The sequence below is a fragment of the Heptranchias perlo genome, unplaced genomic scaffold (genome assembly GCF_035084215.1).
Source record: "Heptranchias perlo isolate sHepPer1 unplaced genomic scaffold, sHepPer1.hap1 HAP1_SCAFFOLD_140, whole genome shotgun sequence".
Taxonomy (NCBI): Eukaryota; Metazoa; Chordata; class Chondrichthyes; order Hexanchiformes; family Hexanchidae; genus Heptranchias; species Heptranchias perlo.
In genome coordinates this window covers 1,031,777-1,044,916 of record NW_027138646.1, presented here as the reverse complement: position 1 = coordinate 1,044,916, position 13,140 = coordinate 1,031,777, and the positions used below count along the sequence as shown (strand labels likewise).

Here is a 13,140-nt window from a genome sequence, read left to right as displayed (position 1 = left end):
TCCTTTTTCCTCAGATTCTTGCCAACTGGCACATGATGCTGGACCGTGCTTTGGGTTCTTTCCCAGGTATCACTACAACCAATCCTCGATGACCTGTGAGAAATTTACTTTTGGTGGCTGTCTTGGAAACAGAAACAACTTTGTGTCTGATCGGGAATGTCTTCAGACCTGCAGGACTGTCGGTGAGGTCACAAATTCAAACAGGGTGCATTCCTGAGTTCCTGCAGTGCGGGTAGATTTCTGTGTCGCGACGGTTATCTTGAGTGTACAGTCCTGTGTCCCTTCACTCAGTATACATTCCTGTGTCTCTACAATAAGTGAGTGTACATTCCTGTGCTCCGACATTTAGTGTATATTCTGTGTCTCTCGCGTAACAGTTAGCGTACAGTCATGTGTCCCTTCAGTAACAGTGAACGTACGTTCCTGTGACCCTGCATTGCGTGTACATTCCTGTGTACCTTGTGAGGTTTTTTTTATTCGTTCATGGGATGTGGGCGTTGCTGGCGAGGCCGGCATTTATTGCCCATCCCTAATTGCCCTTGAGAAGGTGGTCATGAGCCGCCTTCTTGAACCGCTGCAGTCCGTGTGGTGAAGGTTCTCCCACAGTGCTGTTAGGAAGGGAGTTCCAGGATTTTGACCCAGTGACGATGAAGGAACGGCGATATATTTCCAAGTTGGGATGGTGTGTGACTTGGAGGGGAACGTGCAGGTGGTGTTGTTCCCATGTGACTGCTGCTCTTATCCTTCTAGGTGGTAGAGGTCGCGGGTTTGGGAGGTGCTGTCGAAGAAGCCTTGGCGAGTTGCTGCAGTGCATCCTGTGGGTGGTACACACTGCAGCCACTGTGCGCCGGTGGTGAAGGGAGTGAATGTTTAGGGTGGTGGATGGGGTGCCAATCAAGCGGGCTGCTTTGTCCTGGATGGTGTCGAGCTTCTTGAGTGTTGTTGGAGCTGCACTCATCCAGGCAAGTGGAGAGTATTCCATCACACTCCTGACTTGTGCCTTGTAGATGGTGGAAAGGCTTTGGGGAGTCAGGAGGTGAGTTACTCGCCACAGAATACCCAGCCTCTGACCAGCTCTTGTAGCCACAGTATTTATATGACTGGTCCAGTTAAGTTTCTGGTCAATGGTGACCCCCAGGATGGTGATGGTGGGGGATTCAGCGATGGTAATTCCATTGAATGTCAAGGGGAGGTGGTTAGACTCTCTCTTTTTGGAGATGGTCATTGCCTGGCACTTGTCTGGCATGAATGTTACTTGCCACTTATCAGCCCAAGACTGGATGTTGTCCAGGTCTTGCTGCATGCGGGCTCGGACTGCTTCATTATCTGAGGGGTTGTGAATGGAACTGAACACTGCGCAATCATCAGCGAACATCCCCATTTCTGACCTTATGATGGAGGGAAGGTCATTGATGAAGCAGCTGAAGATGGTTGGGCCTAGGACACTGCCCTGAGGAACTCCTGCAGCAATGTCCTGGGGCTGAGATGATTGGCCTCCAACAACCACTACCATCTTCCTTTGTGCTCGGTATGACTCCAGCCACTGAAGAGTTTTTCCCCTGATTCCCACTGACTTCAATTTTACCTGGGCTCCTTGGTGCCACACTCGGTCAAATGCTGCCTTGATATCAGGGGCAGTCACTCTCACCTCACCTCTGGAATTCAGCTCTTTTGTCCATGTTTGGATCAAGGCTTTAATGAGGTCTGAAGCCGAGTGGTCCTGGCGGAACCCAAACTGAGCATCGGTGAGCATTCCTGTGTCCCTACAGGGAGTGTACTTTCCTGTGTCCCAACGAATGTACTTTCCTGTGTCCCTGCAGTGAGTGTACTTTCCTGTGTCCCGACAGTTGCAGTGAGTGTAGATTCCTGTGTCCCTTCAGTTACAGTGAGTGTACAATCCTGTGTCCCTTCAGTTACAGTGAGTGTACAATCCTGTGTCCCTTCAGTTACAGTGAGTGTACAATCCTGTGTCCCTTCAGTTACAGTGAGTGTACAATCCTGTGTCCCTTCAGTTACAGTGAGTGTACAATCCTGTGTCCCTTCAGTTACAGTGAGTGTACAATCCTGTGTCCCTTCAGTTACAGTGAGTGTGCAATCCTGTGTCCCGACAGTTACAGTGAGTGTACAATCCTGTGTCCCTTCAGTTACAGTGAGTGTACAATCCTGTGTCCCTTCAGTTACAGTGAGTGTACAATCCTGTGTCCCTTCAGTTACAGTGAGTGTACAATCCTGTGTCCCTTCAGTTACAGTGAGTGTACAATCCTGTGTCCCTTCAGTTACAGTGAGTGTACAATCCTGTGTCCCGACAGTTACAGTGAGTGTACAATCCTGTGTCCCTTCAGTTACAGTGAGTGTACAATCCTGTGTCCCGACAGTTACAGTGAGTGTACAATCCTGTGTCCCGACAGTTAGTGAGTGTACTTTCCTGTGTCCTGACAGTTAGTGAGTGTACTTTCCTGTGTCCCTTCAGTTACAGTGAGTGTACTTTCCTGTGTCCCTTCAGTTACAGTGAGTATATTCCTGTGTCCCTTCAGTTACAGTGAGAGTACTTTCCTGTGTCCCTTCAGTTACAGTGAGAGTATATTCCTGTGTCCCTTCAGTTACAGTGAGAGTATATTCCTGTGTCCCTTCAGTTACAGTGAGAGTACTTTCCTGTGTCCCGACAGTTACAGTGAGAGTATATTCCTGTGTCCCTTCAGTTACAGTGAGAGTATATTCCTGTGTCCCTTCAGTTACAGTGAGAGTATATTCCTGTGTCCCTTCAGTTACAGTGAGAGTATATTCCTGTGTCCCTACAGTTACAGTGAGAGTATATTCCTGTGTCCCTTCAGTTACAGTGAGAGTACTTTCCTGTGTCCCGACAGTTACAGTGAGAGTATATTCCTGTGTCCCTTCAGTTACAGTGAGAGTATATTCCTGTGTCCCTTCAGTTACAGTGAGAGTATATTCCTGTGTCCCTACAGTTACAGTGAGAGTACTTTCCTGTGTCCCTTCAGTTACAGTGAGAGTATATTCCTGTGTCCCGACAGTTACAGTGAGAGTATATTCCTGTGTCCCTTCAGTTACAGTGAGAGTATATTCCTGTGTCCCTGCAGTTACAGTGAGAGTATATTCCTGTGTCCCTGCAGTTACAGTGAGAGTATATTCCTATGTCCTGACAGTGAGGGTACGTTCCCGTGTCACTACATTAACAGTGGGTGCACATTACACAAGTCTGTGTGTACTCTCGGTCGGGGTGCGTCCGTCTCCGTGTACTCTTGGTCGTGGTAAGCCCGCCTGTGTGTATTCTCGGTTGGGCTGCACGGGTTGATGCACAGAGTGACCGCACCAAACCTACGTAACACTAAACCCTGCCTGGGGTGGGGGCGGGGGGAGCAGATGAATTTTTTCCTCCAATTTCTCCCCAGCCTGTCCTAAAGTCTTTGATATAAGTGTCATCCTATCTGTGTTGAGAAGCGTCTGCTATCTTATCTCCGTAGTCCCTCTTCGTGTGTGAGTCTGGACAGTGAATGTTGGCTGGTCAGTCGACCATGGGAGCATCACAGCCAAACGCAATCATGTGCTGACTGGATGTTGGAGGTTCCCAGTCTCACTGCCTGCTGCCTCCGTTGAACCCTCTTATCGATTCTCTTTCTAACAAGTCTTCTCCTCCTCTGTTGCAGCTGCCTGTAGATTGCCTATTGAAGCCGGTCCGTGCATATCCAGTATCGATCTCTGGGCATTTGATTCGGTTATCGGTAAATGCATTGCCTTCAAGTACGGTGGGTGTCAAGGAAACGGCAACAAGTTCTACACCCTGAAGGAGTGTGAGGAGTACTGCGACGCAGTCCCAGAAGGTACTGGAAATCTTCCTTTCAAACTCAGTCCCAGCTGAACCCCACGTACATGACAGCTGACAGCACCTCTACCTCCTGGCCACGTCAGTTTAATGGTAGAACTAACAATCACCACCAAAGTCCTGCTGGTGAGTGAAGTGAGGCAGCAGAACAAAGTCAGTCAGGCAGTGGGTGCTCGAGGGCAGAGTTGGGGGTGGAAATCGGAGGGTCCCTGCCCTTCATAGGGGGTGGGGAGGTGTAAATAGTTAAAAGGACAGAGTAGCCTTGAGAGGCAGAGGGAAGGACAGGACTGTGAGGAACTGGCCTGCACTTCCTGTATTGTTGCTCTGTAACACTAGCCTGTAAGGGACCATGAGGTGACTAATCTTTCTCTGTTTTCCAGGAGAGGATGAGTTTCTGATTGTTCCAATGAAAGTGTAGATGAAAATAACAGAAGAAATGTTTGAGAGCGAGGATGAAAATAATGACTGGAATTAAAGTGATCCCTCACACACATCGCATGGACCTGATCCTAAACACAACTGGCAGACCCAAGAGTGTCTACACATATTCATGCTCAATATTGTGACAGTGCTTTCTAACAAGTTGATTGATGAAAACTATGTAATAAAATAAATCATTTGCCTCAAGGCTCCAGAATGTGGATTGCTAAGTGCACAGTGTTGTGTTCCACACAAGGAATTCTGGGGCCCTCCCCTCCTATATTCTTTTGGTTCTATTTAATTTTTTAACTATAAAGAAACCCAGGGTTGGGGCTCAGCTCTGGACACTGTAAGCTGGACCTGGTACAGTTAAGATTTAAAGAACTGTTCCTGTGTATGCAGTAAGCAATAGCAACATGTCAGTCTTAACACAGAAGCTGGTATTACTGTCTGCCCAGTTTATTCCGACATGCATGTCCATGTTGAGGACCAAATAAAACCCCTTTGACCCATGTTCTGATGTGGCACGAGCCGTTCACCACTGTGCCAATTTTCCTTTCAGAATACTTCGACCAAGGCCTCATTGACTGCTCAAGGTGCAAGTCTGTATACCAAGGGGAGTCGGCACTGGATCGCAGTGTCTCTGCGCACTGGATCGCAGTGTCTCTGCGCACTGGATCGCAGTGTCTCTGCGCACTGGATCGCAGTGTCTCTGCGCACAGGACGGAGGATATGTTAGAATGACTTGTGAGGCAATTTCTGGGGCTGTGATGGTCTGGTCGTTCTGTCCAATGACACTTTCTAGATTTAAAATCCATTAGGAACATAGGAACAGGAGGAGGCCATTTAGCCCCTCGAGCCTGTTCCACTATTCAATGAGACCATGGCCGATCTGTGACCTAACTCCATATACCCGCCTTAGCCCCATATCCCTTAATACCTTTGATTAACAAAAATCTATCAATCTCAGATTTAAAATTAATAACTGAGCTAGCACCAACTGCTGTTTATGGACGAGTGTTCCAAACTTCTCCCACTCTTTGTGTGTAGAAGTGTTTCCTAACTTCACTCCTGAAATCCTGGCTCTAATTTTTAGACTGTGCCCACTAGTCCGAGACTCCCCAACCAGCAGAAATAGTTTCTCTCCATCTACCCTATCAGTTCCCCTTAATCTTTTAAATTAAATCATCCCTTATTCTTCTAAATTAAGTTTGTGTAATCTCGCCTTGTAATTTAACCCTTGGAGTCCTGGTATCATTCTAGTAAATCTACGCTGCACTCCCTCCAAGGCCATTATATCCTCCCTAAGGTGCGGTGCCCAGAACTGAACACAGTACTCAGGTGCGGTCTAACCGGGGCTTTGTATAGCTGTAGCAAAACTTCTACCCCCTTGTATCCTAGTCCTCTAGATATAAAGGCCAGCATTCCATTATCCTTTTTGATTATTTTCTGTACCTGTCCATGACATTTTAATGATCTAGGTACATGGACCCCTAAGTCTCTTTGGACCTCCACTGTTTCGAGCTTTTCACCATTAGAAAGAACTCTGATCTATCCTTTTTAGGTTCAAAGTGGATGACCTCACACTTGCCTACATTGAAATCCATTTGCCACAGTTTTGCCCATTCACTTAATCTATTAATATCTCTCTGTAACTTTATGCTTCCAAAGCACTGCTTCCAATGCTGCCTATCTTTGTGTCATTGGCTCTCTATCACGTCATCTAAGTCGTTAATAAATAGAGAATAGTTGAGGCCCCAACACAGATCCCTGTGGGACACCACTGGTCACATCCTGGCAATTTGTATACCTGCCCATTATCCCCACTCTCTGTCTCCTGCCGCTCAGCCAATTTCCAAACCAGGTCAACAATTTCCCTCAATTCCATGAGCTTCAACTTTAGCTAACAGTCTCTTATGAGGGACTTTATCAAATGCCTTCTTGAAGTCCATATAAACAACATCCATAGCCATTCCCCTGACCACTGCTATAGTCACCTCTTCAAAAAATTCAATCAGGCTCATCAGACTCGACCTACATTTTACAAATCCATGCTGGCTCTCTCCGATCAGCTGAAAATTTTCAAGGTGTTCAGTCACTCTATCCTTAATTATAGACTCTAAGAATTTCCCTACAACAGATGTTAGGGTAACTTTCTTAAATAGCAGTGACATGAGCAATTTTCCAATCTAAAGGAACGGTTCCTGAATCGGGAGAACTTTGGGAGATTATAGTTGGGGCATCCGCAGCATTCTCACCCACTTCCTTTAAAACCCTGGGATGGAAACCATCTGGTCCTGGGGATGTGGCACTCTTTAATGCCATTATTTTCTTCAACACTGTTAATTTACTTACGTTAATTATGGTGAGTCCCCGTCCCTGATTCAAAATTAATTTCCTTGGAGTGTCCGGCATGCTATCCTCTTCCTCCACTGTAAATACTGACACAAAGTAATTATTTAACATGTCCGCCATTTCCTTATTATCACCATTATCAGTTTTTTAGGGGCCCACTTTGCTCTGGATCACCCTCTTTTTCCGAATATTTTCTTTTGTGTTTTAAGATTTTTTGTGTTGATTTTAATATCTCTTGCAATTTTCTTCACATTCTCCCTTTTTGTAGCTCTTCCGATCTGTTTTGTCACCCTTTGCTGTTCTTTGTATCTCTCCCAGTCACCAGGATCTGTGCTATTTTTTGCATTTTTGTACACTTTTTGTTTTAGTTTTATGCAGACAGGACTTTTCTCCTGTTGTCAACTCTTTGAAGCATTTGATCAACAGTTTGCAGGGTGGGGCGTGTGCAGTTTGCAGGGGCGGGGCGTGTGCAGTTTGCAGGGGCGGGGCGTGTGCAGTTTGCAGGGGTGGGGCGTGTGCAGTTTGCAGGGGTGGGGCGTGTGCAGTTTGCAGGGTGGGGCGTGTGCAGTTTGCAGGGGTGGGGCGTGTGCAGTTTGCAGGGGTGGGGCGTGTGCAGTTTGCAGGGGTGGGGCGTGTGCAGTTTGCAGGGGTGGGGCGTGTGCAGTTTGCAGGGGTGGGGCGTGTGCAGTTTGCAGGGTGGGAAGTATGTTTTTTCTAGGGTGGGGCGTGTGCAGTTTGCAGGGTGGGGAGTGCTTTTTTTTTACTCATTCATGGGATGGGTATCGCTGGCAACGCCAGCATTTATTGCCCATCCCTAATTGCCGTTGAGAAGGTGGTGGTGAGCCACCTTCTTGAACCGCTGCAGTCCGTGTAGTGAAGGTTCTCCAACAGTGCTGTTCGGAATGGTAATGCCGTTGAATGTTAAGGGGAGGTGGTTGTTGGAGATGGTCATTGCCTGGCACTTGTCCAGCACGAATGTTACTTGTCACTTATCAGCCCAAGCCTGGATGTTGTCCAGGTCTTGCTGCATGCGGGCTCGGACTGCTTCATTATCTGAGGGGTTGTGAATGGAACTGAACACTGTGCAATCATCAGCTAACAGCCTCACTTCTGACCTTATGATGGAGGGAAGGTCATTGATGAAGCAGCTGAAGGTGGTTGGGCCTCGGACACTGCCCTGAGGAACTCCTGCAGCAGTGTCCTGGGGCTGAGATGATTGGCCTCCAACAACCACTACCATCTTCCTTTGTGCTAGGTATGACTCCAGCCACTGGAGAGTTTTCCCCCTGATTCCCATTGACTTCAATTTTACCTGGGCTCCTTGGTGTCACACTCAGTCAAATGCTGCCTTGATGTCAAAGGCAGTCACTCTCACCTCATTTCTGGAATTCAGCTCTTTTGTCCATGTTTGGACCAAGGTTGTAATGAGGTCTGGAGCCGAGTGGTCCTGGCAGAACCCAAACTGAGCACTGGTGAGCAGGTTATTGGTGAGTAAGTGCCGCTTGATAGCACTGTCGACGACACCTTCCATCACTTTGCTGATGATTGAGAGTAGACTGATGGGGCGGTAATTGGCCGGATTGGATTTGTCCTGCTTTTTGTGGACAGGATATACCTGGGCAATTTTCCACATTGTCGGGTAGATGCCGTGTTGTAGCTGCACTGGAACAGTTTGGCTGGAGGCGCAGCTAGTTCTGGAGCACAAGTCTTCAGCACTACAGCTGGGATGTTGTCGGGGCCCATAGCCTTTGCTGTATCCAGTGCACTCAGCTGTTTCTTGATATCACGTAGAGAGAATCGAATTGGCTGAAGCCTGGCTTCTGTGATGGTGGGGATATCGGGAGGAGGCTGAGATGGATCATCCACTCGGCACTTCTGGCTGAAGATGGTTGGAAACTCTTCAGCCTTGTCTTTTGCACTCACGTGCTGGACTGTGCCATCGTTGAGGATGGGGATGTTTACGGAGCCTCCTCCTCCCGTTAGTTGTTTAATTGTCCACCACCATTCACGACTGGATGTGGCAGTACTGCAGAGCTTTGATCTGATCCGTTGGTTGTGGAATCGCTTAGCTCTGTCTTTAGCACACTGCTTCCGCTGTTTAGAATGCATGTCGTCCTGTGTTGTAGCTTCCCCTCATTTTTAGGTACGCCTGGTGCTGCTCCTGGCATGCTCTTCTACACTCCTCATTGAACCAGGGTTGATCCCCTGGCTTGTTGGTAATGGTAGAGTGAGGAATATGCCGGGCCATGAGGTTACAGATTGTGCTGGAATACAATTCTGCTGCTGATGGCCCACAGCACCTCATGAATGCCCAGTTTTGAGCTGCTAGATCTGTTCTGAATCTATTCCATTTAGCACGGTGGTAGTGCCACACAACACGTTGGATGGTGTCCTCAGTGCGAAGATGGGACTTCGTCTCCACGAGGACTGTGCGGTGGTCACTCCTACCAACACTGTCATGGATAGATGCATCTGTGACAGGTGGATTGGTGAGGACGAGGTCAAGTAGGTTTTTCCCTCGTGTTGATTCTCTCACCACCTGCCGCAGGTCCAGTCTAGCAGCTATGTCCTTCAGGTCTCAGCCAGCTCGGTCAGTAGCGGTGCTACCGAGTCACTCTTGGTGATGGATATTGAAGTCCCCCACCCAGAGTACATTCTGTGCCCTTTCTACCCTCAGTGCTTCCTCCAAGTGGTGTTCAACATGGAGGAGGACGATTCATCAGCTGAGGGAGGACGGTAGATGGTAATCAGCAGGAGGTTTCCTTGCCCATGTTTGACCTGATGCCCTGAGATTTCAGGGGGTCCGGAGTCAATGTCGAGGACTCCCAGGGCCACTCCCTCTTGACTGTATATCACCGCCACCTTTGGTGGGTCTGTCCTGCTGGTGGGACAGGACATACCCAGGGATGGTGATGGAAGAGTCTGGGACGTTGGCTGAAAGGTATGATTCTGTGAGTAGGGCTGTCAGGCTGTTACTTGACTAGTCTTTGGGACAGCTCTCCCAATTTTGGCACAAGTCCCCAGATGTTAGTGAGGAGGACTTTGCAGGGTCGACTGGGCTTGGTTTGCCTTTGTCGTGTCCGGTGCCTAGTGGTCCGATGCCGGGTGGTCCGTCCGGTTTTATTCTTATTGTGACTTTTTGTCGCAGGATTGTACAACTGAGTAGCTGTGATAACATTTCAGCGGGCAGTTAAGAATCAACCACATATAGGCCAGACTGGGTAAGGACGGCAGGTTTCCTTCCCTGAAGGATATCACTGAACCGGATGGGTTTTTACGACAATCCGGTAGTTTCATGGTCACCATCACTGATACCAGCTTTTATTCCAGATTTTATTTAATTAATTGAATTTAAATTCCCCAGCTGCCGTGGCGGGATTTGAACTCATAACTCCGGATTATTAGTCCAGGCCCCTGGATTCGGCCGCCCCGAACAGATTGGGCCGAATTGCCTCCTTCTGTACTGTAAATTTTCTATGATTACTAGTCCAGTAACATAACCGTTATGGTACCGTACCCCAGGGGACCGTAGGGTGGGGTGCGCATCGCTTGCAGGGTGGGTTGATACGGAGAAACTATTTTCTCTGGTGATGGAATCCAGAATGAGCTCTTCAATTAGAGCTCGGCCATTTAGGAGTGAAATTAGGAAGCTACCTTTTCACAAAGGGTAGGAGAAATCTGGAATTCTCTCCATTAAAAGGCTGTGGATACTGGGGATTAATATGAGCTTTCAAGACTGAGATTGATAAATTTTTGTTTGGTAAGGGTATCAAGGGACATGAAGCAAAGGTGGGTGAATAGAGTTGAGGTACAGATCAGCCATCCTCCCCAATGCCTCCCCTCTGTTGTCCACTCGAGTGGGACTGCACTGGCCTGGTTCCACTCTTACCGATCCAATTGTAGCCAGAGATTCGCCAGCAATGAATTCTCTTCCCAGTCCCACACCGTTATCTCTGGAGTCTCCCAAGGACCTGTTGTTGACCGCCTCCTACTTCACATTATCTGTAAACATGTCAGGTTCCACATGTACGCTGACAACACCCAGCTCGATCTCACCACCACCTCTCTCAATCGATTTATGAACTCTGCTTAAACAATAGCTTTTAGCACAGAATCCCACATTTCCACCCTATCAGAAAGTGGCATAACTTGAAGACATTCTCAGCTCCAGTTAAAAAATGTCACAATTTTTCAAGTCTCACCGTCACTGTGACCACTCAACCCTGGTGATGTCCCAGGGAATCTGAGCTGCAGTTTTTCCATTAATCTCCATCCTATAATGGAAGTGAACTCAATGAATGGAGAGCGAGAGCTAACTCGACGAAGGGGGAGGGAGCGAGCTGACTCGACGAAGGGGGAGGGAGCGAGCTGACTCGACGAAGGGGGAGGGAGCGAGCTGACTCGACGAAGGGGGAGGGAGCGAGCTGACTCGACGAAGGGGGAGGGAGCGAGCTGACTCGACGAAGGGGGAGGGAGCGAGGTAACTCGACGAAGGGGGAGGGAGCGAGAGCTAACTCGACGAAGGGGGAGGGAGCGAGAGCTAACTCGACGAAGGGGGAGGGAGCGAGCTCACTCGACGAAGGGGGAGGGAGCGAGCTGACTCGACGAAGGGGGAGGGAGCGAGCTGACTCGACGAAGGGGGAGGGAGCGAGCTGACTCGACGAAGGGGGAGGGAGCGAGGTAACTCGACGAAGGGGGAGGGAGCGAGAGCTAACTCGACGAAGGGGGAGGGAGCGAGCTCACTCGACGAAGGGGGAGGGAGCGAGCTGACTCGACGAAGGGGGAGGGAGCGAGCTGACTCGACGAAGGGGGAGGGAGCGAGCTCACTCGACGAAGGGGGAGGGAGCGAGAGCTCACTCGACGAAGGGGGAGGGAGCGAGAGCTAACTCGACGAAGGGGGAGGGAGCGAGAGCTAACTCGACGAAGGGGGAGGGAGCGAGAGCTAACTCGACGAAGGGGGAGGGAGCGAGCTCACTCGACGAAGGGGGAGGGAGCGAGCTGACTCGACGAAGGGGGAGGGAGCGAGCTGACTCGACGAAGGGGGAGGGAGCGAGCTGACTCGACGAAGGGGGAGGGAGCGAGCTGACTCGACGAAGGGGGAGGGAGCGAGGTAACTCGACGAAGGGGGAGGGGGAGAGCTGACTCGACGAAGGGGGAGGGAGCGAGCTGACTCGACGAAGGGGGAGGGAGCGAGGTAACTCGACGAAGGGGGAGGGAGCGAGCTCACTCGACGAAGGGGGAGGGAGCGAGCTAACTCGACGAAGGGGGAGGGAGCGAGCTCACTCGACGAAGGGGGAGGGAGCGAGCTCACTCGACGAAGGGGGAGGGAGCGAGCTGACTCGACGAAGGGGGAGGGGGAGAGCTGACTCGACGAAGGGGGAGGGAGCGAGCTGACTCGACGAAGGGGGAGGGAGCGAGGTGACTCGACGAAGGGGGAGGGAGCGAGGTGACTCGACGAAGGGGGAGGGAGCGAGGTGACTCGACGAAGGGGGAGGGAGCGAGCTGACTCGACGAAGGGGGAGGGAGCGAGCTCACTCGACGAAGGGGGAGGGAGCGAGGTAACTCGACGAAGGGGGAGGGAGCGAGGTAACTCGACGAAGGGGGAGGGAGCGAGCTCACTCGACGAAGGGGGAGGGAGCGAGGTAACTCGACGAAGGGGGAGGGAGCGAGGTAACTCGACGAAGGGGGAAAGAATAAAAATGGAGGGGGAGAGTCAACTGAATGGAGGAAGAGTTTTTTTCTCTTCCCCCTCACGCATCCCCAATTAATAAAAGTTGTTCTCGTTACTTAGCAGGTGACTGCAGATAGAAATGTTGAAAGTTCACTTGGCCGTCCCTCAAACTCTGCTGCCCGGATCCTCACTCGCACCCAGTCCCGTCCACCCATCACCCCGGGCTCATTGACCTCCATCGGCTCACAGTCCGGGAACGCCTCGATTTTAAAATTTCCATCCTTGTTTTCCAATCGCTCCATGGCCCTCGGCCCTCGGCCCTCCCTGTCTCTGTCACCTCCTCCAGCCCTCCATCCCTCCGAGATCTCCGCTCTCCTCCAGCTCTGGCCTCTTGTTTATCCGCGACACCCTTCGCTCCACCATTGGCGGCCGCGCCTTCAGCTGCCTGGGCCCCAGGTCGATGCTGACAGGCTCCAGTCTCAATGGGAGGCCTGAGAGCTCAGTGTGGGGATACAGCGGGCTGGGAACGCCGAGGGACCGGTCACACACTCACCTGGACCCGACTGGGAGCGCCGCCCGACAACATCACGGTGACCCCGGCACCTTCACCAACATGGCGCCCGCCCGCCCGCCCATTCAACCCTCTCCTTCACCAACATGGCGCCCGCCCGCCCGCCCATTCAACCCTCTCCTTCACCAACATGACGCCCGCCCGCCTGCTCATTCAACCCTCTCCTTCACCAACATGGCGCCCGCCCGCCTGCTCATTCAACCCTCTCCTTCACCAACATGGCGCCCGCCGGGAGCCGGATGTGGTGCGCCGGTGCTACCGGTCCGCAACAGAATTGATTCCAGG

General features: G+C 50.7%; 1 protein-coding gene across 1 annotated transcript in view; it reads left to right on the top strand.

Annotated features, from left to right (window-relative positions):
* The window catches only part of ambp (alpha-1-microglobulin/bikunin precursor), a 98,354-nt gene extending 93,889 nt beyond the window's left edge, over nucleotides 1-4,465 (top strand). Inside the window, exons 8-10 of the mRNA XM_067977289.1 lie at nucleotides 15-182; nucleotides 3,663-3,836; nucleotides 4,219-4,465. Coding sequence (XP_067833390.1) covers nucleotides 15-182; nucleotides 3,663-3,836; nucleotides 4,219-4,256 — 380 coding nt within the window. The 3' untranslated portion in view covers nucleotides 4,257-4,465. The remainder of the gene's footprint in view (nucleotides 1-14; nucleotides 183-3,662; nucleotides 3,837-4,218) is intronic.
* The last annotated feature ends 8,675 nt before the right edge of the window (nucleotides 4,466-13,140 follow it).